Raw genomic sequence first — 22,778 nt, 5'->3', positions numbered from 1 at the left:
TGCGCATGCACCACCTGATTTTACCATCATTCTGGCACCAGGAGCCAAATACTGTCTTCACTCTCATTGCACAAGAGACTCCGAGAAGTGAAGCCACTTGCCCACGTTTGCACAGCCGATAAATGACCAGGACTGGAAACATGGCAGGCTGACCAGAGCCTGTGGGCATGAATTCTTCACATACTGTTTGCTCTACAAGTGGAAATGAATGTTCTGGATATTTTAATGGGTACCAGAAAGGGAGGGGGAAGCTGTGGAGAGGGCTAGAAGCTTGCCAATGTGGACCTGGCCCTGACAGTGTGTACTGACGCTGCAGGGTGCATCAGCGCTTCGCTTCGGGGGGCTGCTGGGGAGACCAGCTGAAGCCTTCCTTCCTCAGGAGAGCAGGCAGCTGGGAGGGGAGGACAGGGAGCCGGCTTGTGGGGGTGGAGGTGGGAAGTGGGTTCTCCCTGAGACGGGGCTCATCAGTGAATTCTGTATAGGCTGTGGGTGCTCTCAGGTTCTTTATCCTGGAAGAAATAAAATTAATGTGGGGCGGGGGGAGCTGTTCTCCTTGGTTTTCAGACTGACCTGTGAATTCAGGAGGTCCCGTGGGAACACCCCCATTTTTTAGGTTTGGTTTTGTTACGGTTCCCACTGAGGTGCTGGAATTGGTTCCTCTCTACTGAGGGGGAAAGAGCCTTGGGGGGTTGGGAGGGACTAGTATTCCAGGTGACTGTTGTGGACAGGGAAGAAAGGAAGGGACATTCACTACCCAAGGGACATTGCCAGCATTATGGAGGAGGCAGTTTTGCAGGCCAACCTCCTTCAATTCCCAGGAAGTCGGCCCCGTTACATAGAGGAGGAGTCCAAGGTTCAGAGAAGTCCAGTGCCTTGGCCCAGGTCACACAGTGGGGAAGTGCCTGGGATTGGAACTGTGTATGGTCTGACTCTACTGCCTGTGCTCTTGGACCTGGGCTGCTGGGTTGATACCTCCACTGGCCAGCAGTGACCTTGTAGAGCTCTAAGGATGACAACCACCTGGACATTCACTCATGGGCACTGTGGTAGGGAAAGTGGCTCAGATATCCAATAAGAATCCAATAAGATTATTCAAGAACACAGAGTAACCTTTCTCAAAGTATGTTCCATGGAGAATCGGTCCCAACAGGTCTGTAATAAAAGGGTTTCATGGTCAAATAACTTTGGGAAACCCTGGATATCACCTTTCTCTTTCACTTATTAATGGCTGCGAGGATTCCTGCAGGGGTGTACCCTTAGTATTAAGGGCATTTCCTGAACGGAATTGGCTTACAACCCTTTTTCTCATGGTCCAATGATTCTATGCAGTTGGTATTCAGAAGGGTCTGCTTTTGGTCCAGCTGACCTTAAACTCCCAAACCTCTGGTTCTGGAGGTTTTGATTTTTATTTTTTGACCTTCTTTGCTTTCTTTTCGGCTTTCTTGTGGGATATGTACCATGGTGGAGATGGGGATTGGCTCTGATCTCTCAGATTACTATCAACAGGGAACTGTTTCTCTCCTGGGGTGGACGCTGCTCCAGGGCCTTCCTATAACGGGAGGAGAGGAGCTGCAAGCCTTTAGCATCCCCCACCCCCACAGCTAGAGAATGCCAGAGGGAAGGCTTGGTGAAGTCTCACTGCCTCTGTCCGAGACCCAGGGTGAACTGAGTCCTGTGATGTGCATATCCTGTGGCCCCGGCCCACCGCACCCCCAGGGCTGCTTTGGGGTGAAGGTCCGCTGGCAGAATGGGGGCAGAGGGGAGGAAATTCCTTAGCATTGTCCCCTCCCCAGGCCTCTTGGCCAGCTCAGGGACCACAGTCCAGCCAGCCTGGTATCCCAGGGACACGGAGCAGGGTTTTGGTGCTCAGTATAGGGCCGTGAGCACCCTGGGTCCTGCACACTCCCCTTTGCTCCTGTGGCCCTGGGAGGGCAGGAACAGAGCTGGGCAGGAGCCTCTCACCCCCCAGAAGAGCAGCAGAGTGGGCTGGACCACCAGCACCGAGAGGGGACAGGCCAGGGCCCCATCCTGGCTCTACTCCTGGGAGCTGTGACCTGGGTAGGTCTAGACATCTCAGTGTCTGTCTCTCCTCATCTGCACACAGGGAGCCTAGGGCCAGCCCTGGCACATGGGCTGTGGGGGTTAGGAGAGAGGTCACAGATGCTGGACCCGGCCCTTAGTCACCCATGTCAGCCAGCTTAGCGCCAATCTGTCACATGCCTGGAATCCCGCCAGCTGGGCCCCACCTTGCCCTTGTTTGGCCTCTGTCAAGACGGGTCACATCCCACCTCTATCATTGGGAGTTGACAGTTTATTGCCTCCACCTGAATCCTGCCCACAGCAAGAGGGGCGGGGGAGCGGGGCTCCTGGGGGTGGGGGAGGTGGTGGGGAGGGACAGAGAGCTCCCAGGGGATCAAGCCAGTGTCCTGAGAACCCAGACGGCTGTTCACAGGTTTGTCTATGGAGTTCTGAACTGGACACCATAGCGCCCCTGCAGGAACCAGTGAGATCTGTCCATGGCAGGTCTGCGGTCCGTCATACAGGAGGAGAAGACCTGGGCATGAATAATGTGACCCTGGTCAGACTGTGCAGGGAAAGGACAGGGAGAGCTTCTGGGGGTGTGCGTGTGCGCGTGTGTGCGTGTGCCCCAAGCAGACACGTGGCAGTCAGAGGCCCCGAGTTGCACCATGTGATAGAGGCTGGTGGGGACCTTAGAGGATCGGGTTTCAGCGCTCACCAGTTAGAAAAAGGCCCGTGTATGTTTCAAGGCCACCCCCTTCAGTGCCTCAGGTTGGGGTCCTGGTGTAAAGGGGAGGTCACCTGCAAGGGGCCCCAGGGTCTGGGGGAAACAGAGTCCTCTGCTCTGGAAAGGGTGGTCCTGGACAGGTCCCTGTCCTCTGTGGTCCTCTGCTTTCTCCATATTGTCTCCGTGTGTATGTGTCTCCAGGACTGGATCAGAGCGGACGGAGGTTCCTCCCAGTTCTAAGGGCAGTGACTGGCAGCAGGATGGGGCTCTCCCTGGGGCAGAGGCTGATGGTGCACCCACTTTGCAGATCCTCCCCACAGCGTGGGACACCCGTTCTCTAGCTGTGGGGTGGTGGTTGCTAAAGGCTTGCATCTGCTCCCTTCTGGGGGCTTAAAGGACGCCCGCCCACCTCCAGCCTGACGGACAACCACTGACTAGACCGCCCTCTTGCTCGCCCACCCGCCAAGCCCACGTGGAACCGCAGAGACAGACATCCCCCTCTTTGTGAGGAGGGCCCACTCACCTGGTCTGGGGACCTCCTCTCTGAACTTCTGCCATGTCCTGCACCCTGAGCTGCCTCAGCCCCACAGAGCGCTGGGGAATCAGAACATCTTTACAACGTTAGACTTTGGATCTCTTCCCTCCTGGACCCACCCCCTGCTTTACGCCCAGCTGCGAGGGGAGCCGAGAGAGCCATCAGAACCTCCCCCATTCCCCAAACGCAGGCCAGGGAACATTTTAGTGCCCATCATCTCTTTTTGTGGTTGCAAAGACTACATTGACGGTTGATCCTGTTCATGGCACAGGACTCTTGGCATCAAGGTGCTTGTAATCGTCAGAGAGTCAGAGGCTGAGTGTTTAGAAAGAGTCTTTTTGATTTTGGTAAATTTCAAGCATTACAAAAATGGAGAGAATGATGTCACAACCCCCCCTCATCCCGTCCCCAGGCCAGGGCCGTCATTGGTTCTTGGCTGGCCTTGTTCTCCTGGCTGGTAACCAAACCCAGACATCCTGCCGCTGCGTTTGTAAGCACTTTGCTGTTTACTCTAAAGACTCAGACTCTTTAGAAGTAGGACCACGTGATCACCACTGTGTAACTTAAATCAAGTCCTGGAGTCCACCGGGCATGCTCAGTGCAAAAGCCCGCAGCCCTGCAGATCTCTGCTGAGTATTTAGAGTCCAGGAAATACACTAGGGGTTAGAAACGCCTGTTCTCTTCCCAGCTTTACTACTCACTAGGTATAAAGTACCAAGTCCATGTTCAAGTTTATCCGATTGTCCCACAGTCGATTTGTTGGCATCAGGATCTGGGCATGGCTGGTGAGTCGCATCAGGCAGCCCCGGGCAAGCTCTCTGGCTTTGCCCTGGCACCCTCTCCCACCCCTCCCCGCGCCCCTGAGCACGGTGCCCGCTCCGGGATCTGCAGGTCCTCTGAGAGCTTCTTCGGGTTCAGGAGGTGGGGAGCTGGGCTCCCTTTCCGGTCTGGCTTCTCTCTCCAGCTTCCCGTACTGAAGCAGGGAAGCACCAAGCGAGGCTTCTCAGACGGTCCCTCCCCAGAGCCCGGGCACAGTGACTTCAACTTGCCGGGCACAGCCTAGCACGTCAGAGCTGGTGAGGAATCTACCTGCCTGCATTCAAATCTTGATTCTACCACTTCACTGTCAGGTGGTCTTGGGTGAGTTTAGTTGAACTCTCCGGGACTCAATTTTCCCTTCGGTAAAATGTGCTAATAGTACCTGGGCGTTACTGGAGGGTTAAAGGAGTTTGTTCGTGGAAGATGCCCTGTGGACACTTTGACTTTAGGACTTTTGACCTCTGAACTGGAGGGCAGTAAATTTGTGTCGGGCCGAGCCACTACATCTGTGGTCACTTGTTCAAGTCGCAATAGGGGAAAAGCAGATCAGGGAGGCCAGCCTGCGTTCTGGATGGGTCAGTGGTGTGACACTGGAAAGGCGGGCATGGGGAGGGCTGGGCAGACGCCTGGAGGGGAGATGAGGCCAGTGGGTGGGAGTGGCCTCTAAACAGAGACCTGAAGGAGAATGGGGGGTTGAGCAGGGCGAGTGGGAGAGCAGGAGGCAGGCAGGGACACTTCCCAGGCAGAAGGGCCTCGCAGAGGTCCTCGGTGGCTGCCAGGTCAAGCACAAGAGGAGGGTCAAGGCTGTGGGGCTGGGGGCTACCTCTCGGGGCTCCAAGAGCTAGAGTTTGTACTTTAGCCTGAGGGCAAAGGAGAGTCTCAGATGCCGTCTGGAGAGCAGTGAGTCAATTACTTTGGCGCTTTAGAAGAAGCCCCAGGGCTGCTATCTTTCCAGAGATGGGTCGGACCAGCCTGGGCCATGGGTTGGGTTGGGGGCAGGGTCCTGAATGCCAGGATGCAGGTGACAGATAATGACCAGTCAGAGTCTGGGGGGAAGGTCGGAGGAGACTGGGCTGAGTGGAGGAATCGAGAGCGAGGAGAATCCAGGGGGCAGAGGGCACGCGGGGCTGAGAGAGGAGGGACGCACGCTGGGCTTCTGGCCGGGGCAGCAAAGTCTGTAGTGACACCTGCTGTCATCAGGGACACCGGTGGGACAGGGGCTTGTGTTGATGATATAAATTCCTCCCCCGTGGGGCATGGAAGGAGGTGCTGGAGCTGCCTCAGAGACGAGATCTGGGGGGAGGCAGAGGGTGGGGACAGATGGCTAATGTGAGCTCTGTGAGGGCAAGGACCTTGGCTAACATCTGCTGTCCCCGGAGCCAGGACTTATCATAGGCATCCAAAGGCCGCTGCTGAGTAGATGGATAAATGAAAGCAGAGCAGCTTGAGATCACACGGGGCCGTGTGCTGCGCACAGAGGAGCAGGCGACATTAAAGAAATGGCTAGAGTGATCATGTTTAAAATCAGGGCTTTAAGAAGCTCACTGATTCTGGTGACAATGAGACCAATGACAGAGATTTCAGTGGGTCAGGAAGTGGGGACTGTGGTAAGGAGAGGACAGAAAACCCAGAGCTAGAGGGACGTAGGGGACAGGATGGTATTTTTAAAAACTGGGAGCAAATTAAATACGACCCACATTCACATCTGCCAAGTATAAAATGAGCAGAAATGTAACTGTGGTGGGTAGATTCTAAGGCCCCCCACTCACCCTTCTCTCGGAGAGTGGGTGGGACCTGTGACTTGTGTCTACCAGAGAGCTTGGTGCAAAGAGACTGGCGGTGGCTTCCGTCATAGCATTACTTTGTTATGAGGACTGCCTCCTGCTAGCAGGTGGCTCTGGAGAGCTGGCTTTGCAGAGGTTGATGGGGTCAGAGGTCGATGGGGCCCAAGAAGCCAGCCTCTGGGGCCACAGGCAACTGAACCTCAGAGCCAGAAAGAAGCTGGGGCCCTCAGCTCCAAAGCTTCAAGGGAACGAATGCCACCCTCAGCCTGAGTCAGCCTGGAAGCGATTCTTCACCATTTGAGCCTCCAGATGAGAACACAGCCCCGTTGCCGCCTTGACTGCAGCCCGAGAGTCGCAAGGCAGAGGACCTCCCTGGGCTGTGCCCGGATCCGGACCACAGGCACCGCTTCATAGTGACTGTGTGTGGTGGTTTCAACCATTAGGTTTGGGTTCTGCAGAAACGGGTCAGTAAGACGGTACCGCTTTCTAATTTTAGCTCCACCTTTTAAAGCAGAGGTGCTAACATACAGTGGAGTGTTTAAGTGCATCCAGGTAACTTTTACTCAACCACGTCCTCATCGCTCAGATTGGGACACAGAGATGCCCCACGCCCTGCTCAGTCAGCACTGCTGTTTCCTAGGGCAGTCAGCTGTGCTGACATTTGTCACCATTCGTTTTGGAGGCCCGTCCTCAGAATTCATATCAACAGAACGAAGCTCCCAAGCTTGACTTTTTTCAGTTAGATTCATCCATGTGTTAGATGTCGATTGGCGGTTCTTTCACATCGTTCCTTTTGATTCTGTCTACTATGATTTAATCTCCTGTTCTGGGACTGAGGGACATTTGAGAAGCTCAAGTTTTATTATGAATAAAGGTCGTCATCCAGAGCTCTTGCACCTGTCTTTTGGTGACATTCACTCATTTCTGTTGGGTATGTATCCAGGAATAGAATGTTGGGTTAGAACACGTGCATGGGGTTCGCTTTAGTAGATCTGGCCAAGCTTTTTTTTTTTTCCAGTGTAGTCATTTCATTATCCTGTCACCAGCAATGCAGGAGAAGCTGAGTCCCCAAACCCACTGGTGTTAGAAGTCAGCCCTTTTAATTGCAGGCTGGAACACTGTGGAATCTCCTTGGAGTTTTAATTTATGTCTGTCTCATGACTAATGATGTTGAACACATTTAATGGCTTTTTTTTTTTTTTTTTTTTTTTTGGTACCAGGGATTGAACCCAGGGGTGCTTCACCAGTGAGCCACATCCCCAACCCTTTTTATTTTTTTCATTGTGAAACAGGGTCTCACTAAATTGCTTAAGGCCTCACTAAGTTGTGATCCTCCTGCCTCAGCCTCCCAATCCAAGCCACTGGGATCACAGGTGTCTGTCACCATGCCTGGCTTTAATTAATGCCCATTTGGACATCCTTCTTGGTGCATTGACTGCTCAAGTCCTTTGCCCATTTTAAACTAGGAGTCTGTCTTTTCTTTACTTATTCCTAGGACTTATTTACATATCCCTGCATGTGAGATCTCTGTCAGATATCACATATTTCAAAACACTTTCCCTTGTCTGTGGTTTGCATCTTCACACTCCTTTTGCTAAGCTGGAGTTCTTTAATTTTTAATAAATTCCAACTTGTCAGTCTTTTTGTTTATGAAAATTGTTTTTTTTTTTGTGTGTGTGTGTCCAGCTTAAGAAATCTTGGCTTCTCCCAAAGTAATAAAGATATTTTTCTTATCTTTTTAGAATCTTGTTTTAATTTTAAAGTTTGGATCCAGGATGCATTTAGAATAAATTTTCATGTATGGCACAGGGTGGAATTAAAGTTTTTTTCCTTTTCTATACCAATATCCAATATCCAGAGGAACCATCGATTGAAAAGAACATGCTTTCTCCACTGGACTGCATTTGGGCCTCTATCATAGCTCAAGTGACCCAGTGAAGGTCTCTTTCTGGGCTTTGTTGTTCCATTGGTCTGTTTGTTTATTTTTGCATTAAAATCATGTTTTCTGAGTCATTGTTTTACACTGTGTCTTGAAGTCTGGTCATTTCAGTCCTCCAAATTTGCCTGTCTTTTGAGTTTTTCTTGGGTCTACTCGGTCCTTTGAATTTCCACAGGAATGTTAGAATTACTGTCAATTTCCTCTCGAACAGATCACTGGAATTTTGAATGTGATTCTATTGACTCTATGGATACTTTTTGGAGAAGAATGACATTTTAACAAATCAAGCCATCCGTGAACATAGTATATCTCTCTTCATTTACGTAGACCTTCTTTAGTTTCTTTTAATAGTTCTGTAGCTCCCAGCATTCTTCATCTTCATGGACATTACGCCTCTACCTCCCTTTGCCTCTCAGGGCTAGAAAGATTAAACTTGCAAATTCAGGATAACTCAGTCGCTTCCATGACTTCCAATTTACAAGTTCTGTTCTTTGTGGCCTCTGCTGAAGTCTCTCAGGGGTGGACACTGTCCCTTTTATTTGCTGTAAAGTCTTCAAAAATCCACATTGCACATCTGGCCCTCCCTGGAATGCATGTGGGGGCACAGTCCAGGCACAGCTGCAGCCATCTTTACACTGTGGCTCCATGCTGTCTAGACAGGGGACATCTCTAGGGGACCTCCAGTCTCCTCAAGTTCCAGCCTGGGATTTGAGGAAGTATGCCAGCTCTTTAATTCCTCCTAACTAATCTGTGGTATGTGGCCCCCCACAACCTTTGAGGGACTTAGTTAGCAGAGGACAGTGGGCTGGGCTATGACCTCAACTTGGGGCTAACCTCCCTCTTCCTTCAGTTTCTCCTCTTTTCCTCCCCGATTTCTTCCCTTCTTCTCAGGGCCTCTGATAAACCTAAGTCAACCCTTAGAAGTTCCTGAGGTTAAAAAGTAAGTCATTGCAATGAGACAAGCTTGAAATTTAAGCCACACAGTTTATTTTCCTCTGTGGTATGGATGAGACACACCACGCACCAGGATCTGTGGATACCGGGCTGAAGGTGTCTCCACGTCCCTGGGAGACCTAGTCCAGGTCCCATGGACACCTTCAGGGACAGCCTTGTTCCTCAGGCAGTGGGGGTGGGGGAGGAGCAGGGAAAGGCACAGAAGGGTCCCCAGCCACCCTGGGAAGGGAGGACAGCTTCATTGTGTACCACAACATTCTGGAACCTTCTGGGTTCTGAACTTAATGACCTTCCAAAGTCCTGTGGGCTAGGCTAGGTCTCAATCTGAGTCTCCACCGAGGTCGGGATTTCCCCCAGGGAGCAGAGAGAAACCCTGAGCAGCACCAGGGGACATCCCTGGAAGGGTGGGCAGGGCTCAGGGACTGAAGGACATGAACCCCGGATATCAGCCTAGCATTTCTTAGGAAAGAAACCACTGGGGAACACTTGGTGCCACCACATGTGTGGCTTGGAGGGGACATCTGGGGAAGGGCTGCCTTATATAAACAAGGCCGGGGTGGGGAGAGTCGGAAGAGAGGGTAAAGGCTGGACTCCAACCTGTGTGAGTCACAGCTTGCTACTCGGAGGACTCCTTGGGCATATATGCCACATTGTCATAGGCAGGGGGCGGGGAGGCTGCTGGGCTGGGCATGTTGAAGTCTGTGCTGAAGGCATTTGGCAGGAAAATCACAGACTGCGAAGAAAAGGAACCAAGTCAAAGTCTTGGAGCCCTCTAAAGCCTTCAGGGTGTGTTACAGTAGTGCCCTCTTGTGGGCACTCTGAGAGCAGCACCCTCCAGGTGCATCCTGCAAGCGGGAACTGCAAGCTCGGAATTTGTCATTCACTCAGCCAATATTTAGGAAAATATTTGCTGGGTCCAGCTACGACCCAGACACTGGGAACACAGCAGTGAGCAAAGCAGTAAAATCCCATTTCTCTAGGAGCTAAACCCCCCACGTGTTTTCCCTCCGGACTGTCCCGGTCCTGATTGAGGACTTCCATTCACAGGAACTGCTGGCCCATAGCTCTGGCCTCCAGCCTCCTGCATTGGGCAAATCCTCTGGACTGTTTTCCTGAACCCAGCTCACTCCCCTGCCCAAGACCTTCAGGAGCCCTCACCCCACCCCCGGCAGCCATCCCCACCCCTTGTGCTTCATTTTCCTGCCCGGGCAGCTTTTGCTCTAAGCGATTCCTCGACTTTGAATGCTCCCCATGGCCCCCCTTTTGATTTTCCTGTTCTCCATCTTCTCGGAAAATAAGCTCAACTTCCACCCAAGTCATGCTGCCTCTTCCGATGCCCTTGTCTCCCTTCTAGTGAATTCCTGGAGAGACCCCCAGTCCCAGCCCAGGCTTTGGCTCAGCCCGCAGGCTCAGCGCAGCGGCGCCCCCGCGTGGCCACGGGGTGAACAGTCTCATCTTCATGGATGTGCGAGGACTTGTTTGGATCTCCATGTAGCTGCTCGGCAGTCCCTCCATGTGCTTCCCAGAGGGAAGAGGGAGGAGGCTGGAGGCAGAGCGCCTTCCCTGCCCACAGCCCTCCCTAGAGGGCCATATATGACTTGGCATGAGGTGGGAGTACTCACCGCGTTGGCTTGGGCGCGTGTGGCTTGGCACCCAAAGTGGGTGGCAATGACTGCAATGAAGAATTCCAGGATGGTGAAGATGGTGAGCACTGCCAGATAGCCCCTGCCCACATCCTGGGGACCAAAGCCCACAGTCAAGGCAAGCCACAGTCAAGGCAAGCCTGTGACAAGCACCTCCCACCCCAGTGGGAATACCCGGTGCAAGGCTGCCACGTGGTGTCCCAGCTGTGCCTGGAACCATTCTTCCTGGGCCAGCCCTGCACCCCCTTCACCCTCCCAGGCTGCTTCCCTGTTCCCCTTGGTGCCCATTTGTGGGGTCGGTCATGGGGTCACATACTTATGGGATCTCTCAGGACTGACAGGCCCTTAGTACTCTGGGGCTGCAAACTCTCCCTTCCCGTCCCCTCCTGGGTGTGGCTCTACTATTCTCCAAGTTGGGGGCACTGGCGACACACCCAGTTAGTGACACCAAAATCCATGAGCAGAATGGCCGTTCCAGCAAAGGCCGCCATGGCGCTGAGAATGTTGGTCCCCAGGCTGCTGCGCACCTGCAGGATGGAGAGGGACAGGAGGGAAAGGACCAGGGCAAAGAGACAGAGGAGAAAGGACAGGGGCGGCAGCTTGCTACACCAGCCTCCTCCACCCTGCCTCAGGGACCCTGGAAGCAGTGGCCGCGCTCCCTGTGCCTGGCTGCTTTCCTGGATTGTTCTCCTTTCCTCTTCTTCCCTGGGGCCGCAGAAGGATGCCCTCTGCTTCCCTTTCCTTCTGGAAGCTGCTAGGGAGAAGGCCTGGTCGCCTTCATGGCCTCCCTGGGCGGGATTGGCAGCAGGCCTCTGCCTCCCTCCTGCTGTGGAAAGAGCTCAGGTGGAGGCCGTTGTGAGAACTGCCTGCCCACCAGGCCCAGCAGGGCTGCCTGCTCTCCCAGGGCACCTCGCGCGTCTCCCTTTCTCTGAGTGATGGTGAGCACTGCATCCCTGGACGCTCCCTTTCTACCCTGGATTGCATTTGGAAATGTGTCCTGTCTCCTCCTGTCCTGTCCATGTGCACTTTATGTCTGGTTGCCTGGGGTTGTCCTGTCTCTGGCACTAAGCAGATGCCCAGGAAATGCTTGTTGAATGAGCCAAATGAGGGAGAGGGCGGGGTGGGGGGAGCGGAGTGGAATCCGCCTTGGCCCCCTCTGCCCCTGGTCCCCACCGCCATTCACACTTACCAGGCAGCTGGTGTGGTTCTTCTCGGCTGCCACAGAGAGGGACCCAGAGATGATGAACTGTGGGAAAGAGGGGGCCCAGTGAGGCTTCGGCAGGGACACTGCCCAGGGCACATCTTGCCAGGGCTCTGCGAAGAGGCCACAGGTGCCGGGAGAGGGCAGCAGCTGCTTCCTGGCCACCAAGCTGTCTGCCTTCCGGGTCTAAAGGAGTCTGTGAGGGTCTGTCCGGGGAATTGGGGCCAGCGCTTCCAAGGTAAGTGTCCCACTGACATCATATCACGGCTTCATGAGGAAGACTGTGTTGGTTTTTAACATTCACGTATCCAGCATGTACTAAGTGGCGGCCATGTGCCAAGCACATGACAGCTGGAGAAGATGGACAGGGTCCCTGCTCTGCTCTCATGGGGCTTCTGTCCTGTGGGGCAGCACAGATACTTTGCAGACACTGGAGAAAGGTGGGGGAGTAGTGACCAGGAGCCGCTGGGGGTACGTGAGGTTGGAGGATGGACAGGAGAGGCCTCTGAGCTGCAGTGAGAGGTGCAGAATTTGTGGGGTGCAGAGGCCGGCTCGAGGGATGGCTTCCGAGGGACCTGCCTCATGGCACCCATGTGCTGGGCAGTCGTCTCGAGGCTGGCTCTGTGACCAGCTGGATTGCGAGCAGGTGGCAGTGGCACTCAGCGCTTAAGGGCCCAGCACTCAGCAGGCCTGGCAGCTTGTGGTTCGCTGCTGCCATGCTGGAGAGGTGCAGGGACGGGTCACACAAAAGGCCAGAGGGAGGCGGTGAGGTTCCAGAGGCCCTGGGGACACAGGGGGGTCAGGACTAGGAGGGAGCCACCACAGCACCAGGGTGTGTGATGGAGGAGGAGAAGTGGGCAAGCGCAGGCCTTGCTCTGGAGGGCAAGTCCATGGGGCCTGCTGGTGCGCTGACGTGGGAGTGGGAGGAGGAGTCCAGGATGACTCTTGGCATGGTTTTGGCTTTGGCCACTGGATGGATGGCTGTGTCTTTTGCCAAGATGAGGGAGGAGTAGGGTTGGAAACGGGGCAGGAACTGAGCTTAGTTTTGAGATGTGGAGTTGCCTCTTCAACATCCACTGGCTGTGTCAAGATGGCACTGGATTTAGAGTCCAGCTCCCAGCGCTGGGACCAACAAGGAAGCTGAGCCTCCGAGAGGGGCAGTGACTGGCCCAGGACGGCACAGAGGAGCCCCAGCTGGAGCCACATCTCAGCTGCCCTGTGCCCATGAGGACTCCTGTGAACCTCTGAGGAAAGCTATCCATGTGTACTTTCTGGGGTCCCCAGAGGCCAGCAATGTGCAGACCCCATGGGATGATTAGGTGTTGAGGCTGGGTAAGTCCTGCCTGGATCTCCCGACCCTGATGTCTCCTGAACTTGAAAAGCAGGTTCTTATTTTAGTTTTTCCCCTCCACCATGTTCGACGGCTCTCTGAGGCATGTTGTGTGATAGAGCCTGGCAGGAGGGAGCTCAGGAAAGAAGGGGACGCCTTTCTTTCTCCCTGTTGTGATTTTCTTTTCCTGTAAAGTGTCCAACTTGCCCACATTTTCCTCCAACTTTGGGTCACTCTGGGCCATTAAGAGTTAGCACCAGTCCCCGGGCATGGCCAATGACCACCCTTCTCTAGCCATGGCGTGTCAGCAATTTTGGCCTCTCTGGACCCCATATTTTGGGGTTTTAGCCTCTTGCTGGAGGCCGCCTGGACAGGGGAAGAAAGATGCTGTGTCTGTGTTTGCTTCCCCAGGAGGCCCTTCTGCAAACCTGACTCTCTCCATAAGGGGAGTCCTCACAAATGGTAGTCACCATTAGCTGCAGAACTTGAGGGCTAGTCACTGGCTCTGTTCTGTATTATCTCTTGATTTCCGCAGCAAACTACGGAATGGTCAGGGCTGCGGCTGGGAACCCAGTTCTTAGTTGAGGAAGTTGAGGCTTGAGTTTCAGTGACTTGCCTAAGGGACTTCATGATAATAAGTGGTGGGACTGGGATTCAGACCCCACGGGCCTGACCCCAAAGCTTTTGCAAAGGCGCGAACGGTGCTCACTTTGCAAACACTGAAACGCGCCTTTCCCACTGGAGATGATAAGGAGGCTCTCACCTGGTTCTCCAGCAAGGGCGGGCAGCTGGCCAGGGAGGTATGGTCAGAGGAATGGGCTCAGGGCTTTCTGAGCTGGTCAGACTCCCCGGTCAGGCTCCTCTGCAGGAAGCAGCCAGGGCTCAGAGGGAGCCGAGGGGTTTGGATGTGGGGTGAGCCTTAGGCTCAGGTGGTAGGCATGTGGCTGTGCCATCCCTTTTTGGCAGCCTGCTCTGGCTCTTTGCTGGAACCTTCCCTACCCAGGTCAGGCTCAGGTTTGGGGTCAGGAGTTGGACTTAGGCTCTGGTTCTTGTAGGAAGTGCTTTAGGTCCCAGCTAGGAGGAGATGAGCCCAGGACAGTGTGGGGGTGAGGCAGGGGGACAGGTGAGACTGGGTGGGGGCCCCTCAGATGGCCCCACACTCACGCAGGCTCCTCCCCAGAAGGGGACGCCGCCTTCGATGAAGAGCATCCCCAGGTGGCCGCGGCGGACCATGAGCAGCACGCTGCCGAAGCCCAGGTGGATGAGGCCGATGAGGATCTGCGCCGTCTGCGGGAAGCAGCCAGGGCTCAGCCCGCGGGCCGCCGGCTCCACGCCGCCCCCTGCCGGCCCGAGAGGAGAGCGCGGCCGGCCCTTCTCCATCCCGTGCCCGGCAGCGACTGGCCAAGGAACTCAGATCCCATTCTTTGGAGGCGACATCATTATAACATCCGTAAGAGACAGTTTTAAGAGAAAGCCAGCTCCCCGCAGCCACGGGACCCACAGGGCAACGATCCCTGCGGGTTGCATCTGCTTTGTGGTCTGAGTCCTGGTTCTGCAGCATGGCTCTGTGGCTCTCTGGTTCTCCTGGTCTAACACTCAGCACTGACCGCCTCACTTGCCCTTCCTGTCCCCTGCTGTCTGCAGTAAACATGGCCTCGAGCATCCTTTTCATTCCGCAGTCTCCCCCTCATCCATCCCAGTTTGGGTGGGCATGTCCACAGAAGGCAAATGCCTCATCCCACCCCATCCCAACAAACTGGCGCCTAGCTGCAGCCAATCAGGCGACATGGCCGCCTGGCTCCTGGGTTCCCCTGTGGCCACTCCCGCTGCTGGGTGGACCTCCCTGAATCCCTTCTGGTTCGGACAGGACGGCTGCCCGATTCGTGAATCATTCTTTGCTCAAATAAACAGTTGAATTTAATTTGTTTAAAGATTTTTCTTTTAAGCAACATGCAAGGGCGTGTCCGTCTATCCAACCATCCAATATTTTATTCCCTCCAAGAGAAGAATATCTCAGTGCCACGGAGACTGGAATAGAGCGTAAAGGTCGTCACTGCTGTCGATGACAGGAGCTGGCTCTTGGCTACACTGTCTTGGTCCCCTGGTCCCCTGTCCCTCCTTCCTCTGCTCATTGCATCCCAGCCCTATCAACCTTCTGTCTGGTTCTTGAACAAGCCACCTCCCTCCCACCCAGAGGCCTTTACACTTGCTGTCCCCTCCACCCTGAGGCTCCTTCCCCTCACCCACCCTGGGTCAGATCTTCCCTCGACTGCCTTCAACCTGACATTTAGGTTTTAGCTTCTAGGTTAGCTCCCCAGGAGAACTTCCCAGCCCTTGCCGGTGTGGCCCCTCCCCCACCCTCACATCCTCATCAGCCTCATTAGTTCTGAGGCATCTGTTCCTGGCTTACTCTCCATGAGCTCCGCGGGGAAAGGGTCCTCGGCTCTCTGGTGCAGGACCCAGACCTCCTCAGGTCTCTGACCACTGCCTGCTGCCCCTTCCCGGGTGTCCTGGATGCCCCGCGGCTGGGCGCTCACTACCTGCCCAGCACCCAGGCCTCAGACCTTCGGGAGTTGCTGCTCTTACCCCTAAAGCTTTGGGCTCTCCGGTCAGAAAAGTCTCCGCGGGACGCAGGTCGGGCGGTTGGGTGGCCCTGGGCGCCTGCGCCCCCAGCGGTGGTTCCTCGAACTGCACGACCCCTGGAGGCTGGCACACGGAGGGGGGCAGAATGGCCGGAGGCGGGCGCAGGCCGCTGGCATTGCTGGGCGGGATGACCACGAAGACCCCGTTGCTGGCGGGAGGCGCGGACATGGTGCTCAGGGGGCCTGGGAAACAAAGGCTCGGGGTAATAATGTGCCGCTGGAGGCTACCCGCTGGCCTAAGGCTTCCTGTCTTTCCTTACCCAAGGCAGGATGTGGTCCAAACCTCTGATCATACTCGGAAAATTAAGGAATGGAGGTAGGTCCCAGGACAAGGCTCTCAGGCAGATAAGCCCGAGACTTAACTCAGGTCTCTTTGATGTCAGAGGCCCTGGCCTTAAACTCTTGTGCTGTATTATGTGAAAGGCACCCCCCACCCCCCACTCCTTTATTTTTGCTACACTGGAGATCAAACTGAGAGCCTTCTGTAGGCGAGGCAAGAGCTCTCCGACGCAGCCACAACCCCAGCCCAAGGGGAGCATTCTGAAGGAGCAGGTACTTAGACAGACTCATTTCCCCAGAGAGGGTAAGTGACTTTCCCAAGTACACACAGCTAGTGCAAGGTAGAGCTTAGCCAGAGAGCCAGCTTCTTTACCCTTAGTCCAGGACGTGCTCTTCCCTTCCTGCCTCTCAGTCTGCAGCTGTTGAACTTGTGCAAATAATTCCCCTGGGTGGGTTCCTGCTGAGGGAGCCCTTCTCTTTGACACATGTCATTATGTTGCCAAGGTGACACGGGTTATGGAAACATTGGGTGTGGATGGTCTGGGAAAACATTTGAGAGAAACCATCCATTAGCCAGGTGTCGGAGATGAGTTAACCAGGAAAAAGCAGGGTGATCCGTCTGCTGGATTATATGACGTTAAGTATAGTCAGCCTTCTTATTGGCCTTCTGAGCCGAGTGCAGCATTTCAGGACACAGCTCCAGAGACCTGTGTAGATTTTGGTCACCTCCCCTTGCCTCAGTTCCCTGATCAGTAAAGTGGGGATAATCACACTGGTACCAGCCTCATAACACCCCATCCAAGCCATCCCTTACCCTGCTTAGGCACAACACTCATTGCCTGAAACATTTTCTTTTCTTTTTTTTTTGGTATTAGGGATTAAACCTAGGGACACTCAACCACTGAGCCTCATCCCCAGCCCTAGCCCTTTTTATTTTTTATTTAGAGACAGGGTCTTGCTAAGTTGCTTAGGGCCTCACTAAGTTGCTGAGGCTGGCTTTGAATTCCTCCTGCCTCCACCTCCAGAGCCACTGGGATTACAGGCATGTGCCATTGTGCTCAGCTCCTGAATTATTTTCTTAAACATAACACATGTATGTACATGTGCATCTGTGTATGCATATGTCACACTGTATACACACGTGTGTGCCAGTTGCTTAAAATGAACAGCTAGTGTGTGTTTCTAGTGCCCTGAGAGCTATTGCGCATGTCCACCGGGAGGCAGCAGCTCGCAGACTGTGCAGCAAGTTCTCTGTAGTCCTGACGAGGCCTTGGCGGGTGGGTCTGCCCGTGATGCTGGGGTCCTTGGTTCGCCTCCTGTGTGTCCTCTGGGCAGCCTGTGCTGTTTGCTCTGGGACAGGTCTGAGCTCTGTTGGAGGACATGCTAGGCAAGGGTCAGTGTGGACCTGCAAGAGTGAACCAGAGGGAGAGCGGCATGGGCTGGTGGGCGAGGCCTGGAGGGACGGGGGACTCTGGAGACACCGAGGACACGCTGGGTGACAATCTGCAGCCTCGGACATTATCTGTTCACTATAAGTGACTGGTTTATATGTATTAAATTTGAGGCCAGTGGTGTTATAACAAACCACATGGAGAAAGAGGTGTAAGTCACTGCCCATTCTGAAGGGCTTGCTAACAAGGCTTACTCCAGCCAGGGTGCTGTGACAACACGTGACAGCAGGAACAGGTCTCCAAGAACAGGATTATGCACTGACCTCCCACACAGCGCTCACTCTGTTGGGGGCTCTCATCTCCATGAACTCACGCTAAAACGATTATTAGCAGGCATGAACATTGACTAGAACAGGATTGGCAAACTTTTTCTCAATCAGTGAATATTTGGGGCCTTATGGAACCATGTGGCTTCTGTTGCAATCAGGAAACTCCTCTGCTTTAGCGCAGAGCAGACATAGGTGGCACACACACAAATGGGTGAGGCTGTTGTTGACAAGAGCAGGTGGTGGGCCATGTGTGATCAGTGGACTGCAGCGTGCCATCTCTGTTCTTAGAACATGGCCTGGCACATAATAAGTGCTCAGTGAAATTCACCTACTGCTTTAAATAACTGCTGCGCACAGTGATTATTTGCTGGGCAAGATGTGAATCAGAAGTGAGCTGCCCTACCTTTCTATATAATAAGGGGAATGCTGCTGTAGTTTGGATCCCAAATGCTCTTGTATTAAATGCCTGGTCCCCAGCTTGGTGCTCCTGGGAGATGGTGGAAGCTTTAAGGTGGGGTTTGGCCAAGCACACGTTTACAATCCCTGCAGCTCGGGAGGTTAAGGTGGGTAGATCGCAAGTTCAAGGCCAGCCTCGGCAACTTAGTGAGGCCCTAAGCAACTTAGTGAGACTGTCTAAAAATAAAGAATAAAATGGACTGGGGATGTGGCTCGGGGGTTGAGTGGCCCTAGTTCAATCCTGGTACCAAAAAAAAAAAAAAAAAAAAAAAAAAAGCAAAAGAAAGAAGAAAGAAAAAAAGAGAGAGAGGTGGGACTTGGGGGAGGTCCTTAGGTCATTGGGGGGTGTACCCTTGAAGGAGATTGTGGGATCCAGGACTCTCCTCTTCCTCTTTCCTTCCTGACTGTAAGGGGCCTGGTTTTCCTTGGCCTCATGCTCCTGCCATGATGTGCTGCCTCATCACAGGCCCAAAAGCAACAGGGCTAACTGATGGATCATGGACTGGAACCTTCAAAACTGTGAGCCAGAATAAACCTTTGTCTTTATAAGTTGATTATCTCAGGCATTTGTTACAGTATTGGAGAGCTGGCTCATACAGCTGCCCTCTTGCCTCAGAGGTTGTTAGGATCACTGCAAAAATGGACAAGAATGTCCTTGAAGATAGGAAAAGAGCAGTGAAGGGCTGTGCTCAGGGTGACTTGGCTAGTAAATGGCAGGGCGTGGAGTCAAGCCTACGCGTGTCCCAGCCAAGGCCTGTGTTTGTCCCTAGGGGCTGCCTCCAGGGGCAGTCACGCTGTTCTTTGACCACTGGTCTGGCCCACATGTTCTGGTTGCCTTCAGGTGTGGTGTGGCCCCATGACTTGTTTTGGTTAAATGAGTGTCTGAACGGAGGGTCTAGTGGTCAGTGCAGGAGCCCACAGAGCTCCTCTTCCCTGTGTCACAGTGACTAGCAAAGTTCCATGCAGAGGGCATTCTATTTACCTGGGCCCCTGAGTAAGCAGGACGTGGAACCCAAGGAAGAGATCAATCTTTGTTGTTTTAAGCCATTAAGATGTTTGTTACAGCAGCATAACCTGGCTTCTCCTGACTGCTACCTTCTCCAGAAATGAATATCTGTAACATACACAGACACACACACACACACACACACACCCCACAGTCCATGCCCTGGAGGAGCCTAGAGTCTGGAAGGAGGAGCAAGAGGAATTTGCAATTCAGTCCCACAAACAATTATTGAGCATTTACTGTGTGCACTGGGCTCAGGTCCTGGGAGTCCCTGTGAAGTAGAAGAGACCACTGCCAGGAGAGGGAGGCTGGGGAGACGGGGGAGGCGTCCCCGGTGGACCTCAGGGATGTCTTCAGGGGGGACAGGGCCTAAACCAGCGACCCTGAGACTGCTCTTCTCACCCCCTCCTGCAGGCTCCTTCCCTTCCTTCCGTCTGTCTGTCCTACCCACTGGCCTTTTCCCTCCGTGCCAGACATATTTGGGAAGATGAGGCAGTTTCTGGGGACATCAGGAAATAAAGACTGTCTGCCCTAAGAGTCCACGAAAAAGGGATGAGAGAGACCGAGGGCAGGAAATGGAGAATCTAGTTGAGGATGACCCGCCCCATCGACAGGCTTTTGACTTTCTCAGATGTGAATAATGGACAGTGACAGCCCTCTTCTCACTCTGAGAGAGAGTCCGGCATAGATTATTAGCTGTGCTTTAGAGAGGAAACAGACTCAGAGAGGGTGAGTGTCACCCTCCTGGTCACACAGCACCTCAGTGGCAGAACTGGGATGGGTCTTAGAACACCACCTCTCGGTAGGAATGACAGTGACATTATGGGACATTATCATACACTTCTGGGTTAGAAGCAGGCTTTCTTGGAGTGAGGGGACTGATGCTTAACTTGACTCCTTGGAGGAAGGTTCCAGATCATCAAGTTAAAAACCAGTGGGGGTGAATGCGTCTGCCAGCTCCGCCTTCTCTGAGGAGGTTCATTAAGGCAAAACCATGTTCTCACTTTCATCTGGAAGGACACCTTAACAGCAGGGCAGGACGGACGCCATTTAAAGGAGCAGACCTAACTCGGGAAGGCTCACCACTGGGTAGAGGTCATTTCATGGGGACAGTTGACATCTGCATCTGAGACCCACGGCGGGTCGTGGGTGCCCTTGTGGACCTTCTCTGGGGCCAGGAGGGCTCTGGGGTCTCCTCAGGGCTGAGCCACCCAGAAGGAGGTGCATGTGTCATTAGCAGCTCCTCTCCCGGGTGGGAGGTGAGAAGTCTGATCAAACAGACCTCGTGATCCTGGGGGCGGGGGACGAGAAGACACCCGCAAAAATAGGCTCTCTGCCCCAGGCAGGTTACGCGGCAATCACAAGCAGGAAGGTGTCACAGGGCTCCTGAGACTCAGGAGCCGCTCTCTCCCCACCCTCTGCAGCCCTGGGTGAGGGATGGGCCCAGCTGCTGCTTTCGAGACCCACCTGGTCTCTGTGCCATCCTAACCAACCAACCGCGTGCCCCAACGCTGCTGCGGGTGTGGCAGGCACAGGCAGGTGGAAAAGAGGGAAGGCCGCAGCCCTCACCTCCGGGAGTTAGGGGGCAGCCTCCGTCCTGTACAGAGACAAAGAAACCCCCTGACCTAGGTGGACATGAGGGGTCTCTCACAGAGACCCCTCTGACAGCCCTGAGAGGCGGGTGGGATGTGCCCACTCTGCAGTGTGGTGGGGGGCCAGGCTGTGGGCCTTGGAGGCTGAACGTGTCAGAGACGTTCACGCTGAGGTTTCGGCTGAGACCCGACACTGGGGTGAGCGGTGCCACCAACGGCCCAGAGGGAATTGCAGAGAGGAGGTGGCTGGGAACCTGCTAGGTGACTTTTACACCTTCCCCACAGGGTGGGAGTGGGGTCGAGAGCAGATTTGGGGGGAGGACATTTAGAGTGGGGGGAGGGGGGACACACCCTCGTTCTCCTCAAGGGTGTAAGGAGGCTGGGGGGCAGAATTCCTGTGTAGGCCCCGCGTGTCGGGACTCCAGAGTTGAGCGAGGAGGTTTTGGGTGGGTACCCAGGGGAGAGACCCTCAGTGATGGGCATCTCCGCAGAACCCGCGAAGCACCCCTGAAACAGAACCGTGAAACACCCCTGCAGAGAAGGGCCGGCCTCAAGGTGGGGTTTGCCAGCTCAGAACAGCCCCCTGCAAGCCCATGCCCCCCGTCTTCTCCTTCCCTATCATCCAGCCTCTCAGTGCCACCCTGAGCCAGCTGGGCCGCAGGGCAAGCCGGTGGGAAAGGGAGGGGACCACACAACGCCCTTCTCACCTGCCACACAGCACGAGACTGGACGCTCTGAGGCTCTGAGCCAGAGAAGCCTTCTCTAGTCACTGTGGCTGTCAGAAGAGGGGGATGCCCATCTGGTGCCTGAATCTGGCACGCAGGAGGCCTTGGATACCTGCCGGCTTCTGCTGGGTTGGCGACCTTGGGAGCAGGTTCTGTTACTGTGCCCGTTTTGCAGAGGAGGAAGCCGAGGTCAGAGGCAGGCAGTGGGAGGCGGCCATGTCCTGGCCGAGCTGGTGCTGAGCAGCCAGGGATCCCCTTGGGAGCCCTCGTGGCTTCCTCTTTATTCCCAGGCTGGAGCTGCTGCCTAGGGAGGTGCTACAGCTGGGGACAGAGGCTCCAAGTGGGGCATCTGGCACGGAATGCACAGGAGCACGGCTCGGGGGCGGCAGTGGCCAGGCCACAGCCCTGGGGTCAGCCTGGGGAGCATCCACACTCCCACCACGTGGGCTTAGCCGGCCGAGTAACTTGGGCACGAGGCCTCGCCTCTCAGGGCCTCGGTTTCCCCGGCTGTCAGGTGGGTGGCTCTGGTGTCGGCCGGGGTGGGGTGCTCCAGGCTCCCGAGGATGCTGCTCGACCCCCCCACTGCCAGCCTTGCTCCCAGGACCCCACAGGACTTTGCTCCTTCTGCCCGAGTCCAACCCTGAGGCATTGGACTCCCAGGAGGCCGTCCTGGGCTCCTTGATGTCAGCCCTTCCAGGACAGACCTGGGAAGGAGGCCAGGACAGGCTACCTGGACGGGAGGCAGGCTCCACCCCAGGGACGGCGCCACGCCCACCACGGTTCCATGCACTGTCTCCCCCAGAGGGGGGTGGCCAGGCAGCCCCTTCCTTCCCTGGGTCTCCATTTCCCCCTCCACAATTGGGGGTGAGACAGTCTTTGTCCTGAAGCCCTGCACACCCCTGCTGAACCCTGGTTCTCTAGGAGAAGGGGCAGGACAGGATGCCTGTGTCTGGGTTAACATTATTCCTCTGGCCAAATGGTGGATGGTTTGGGGTGGGGGTGAGGTTTCCCTGGGAGATGGCTAGGACCTGGGGTCTTGGGGGAATACGTGAGTCATCTCAGTCCCTGGCTTTGAGCAGAAAAGGCAGATGCTCCTCCTTTGCCCCTACCTGCCCATGCAGGAGGGCCCCAGGCCCTGAGCTGAGGTCTCTGCCAGTGGGTGACCCTGGGAACGGTCCTGTCCCCCTCAGTGCCAGGTGAGGGGGAGACCCGCGGGCCTCAGCCTTCTCTGTCCAGTGGTCTCTTCCTCTCCCTCTCTGGGGACCCCATTCATCCCCTTCCCCATGCCCCCCATCATGTCCAGGGTTGGGAGGCTGGGGCCAGCCTCAGGAGGCCAGCGGGTACTCACCGGGCTGCCACCGCTGCTCTGCTGGCCGCCGGCTCCCCGCTGCCTCTATTCTCCCGCAT

At 55.0% G+C, this 22,778-nt stretch overlaps 1 protein-coding gene across 2 annotated transcripts; it reads right to left on the bottom strand.

Moving 5' to 3' along the window:
* Nucleotides 1-9,393: 9,393 nt before the first annotated feature.
* Nucleotides 9,394-22,778, bottom strand: Ms4a15 (membrane spanning 4-domains A15). 2 transcript variants are annotated; one of them, XM_077108721.1, is made up of 7 exons: nt 22,720-22,778; nt 15,538-15,790; nt 14,116-14,238; nt 11,610-11,666; nt 10,855-10,947; nt 10,400-10,513; nt 9,394-9,510 (listed from the first exon to the last, which is right to left on the bottom strand). In XM_077108721.1, exons 1-7 carry the CDS (start codon nt 22,776-22,778, stop codon nt 9,394-9,396), a joined length of 816 nt encoding a protein of 271 aa, XP_076964836.1. The 2 variants fall into 2 exon arrangements, with proteins under 2 accessions (XP_076964836.1, XP_076964837.1); XM_077108722.1 differs by having other exon boundaries at nt 15,538-15,712.

The sequence above is a fragment of the Callospermophilus lateralis genome, chromosome 2 (assembly GCF_048772815.1).
Source record: "Callospermophilus lateralis isolate mCalLat2 chromosome 2, mCalLat2.hap1, whole genome shotgun sequence".
NCBI lineage: Eukaryota > Metazoa > Chordata > Mammalia > Rodentia > Sciuridae > Callospermophilus > Callospermophilus lateralis.
This window is presented reverse-complemented; position numbering and strand designations above follow the sequence as displayed.

Coding starts and splice junctions, on each gene's coding strand:
- Ms4a15 (XM_077108721.1), bottom strand. CDS start 22,778: ATGCGGGAGAATAGAGGCAGCGGGGAGCCGGCGGCCAGCAGAGCAGCG. Junction 15,791..22,719: donor AGAGCAGCGGTGGCAGCCCG/GTGAGTACCCGC, acceptor TATTACCCCGAG/CCTTTGTTTCCCAGGCCCCC. Junction 9,511..10,399: donor CACGCGCCCAAGCCAACGCG/GTGAGTACTCCC, acceptor TTTTCTTCGCAG/TCTGTGATTTTCCTGCCAAA.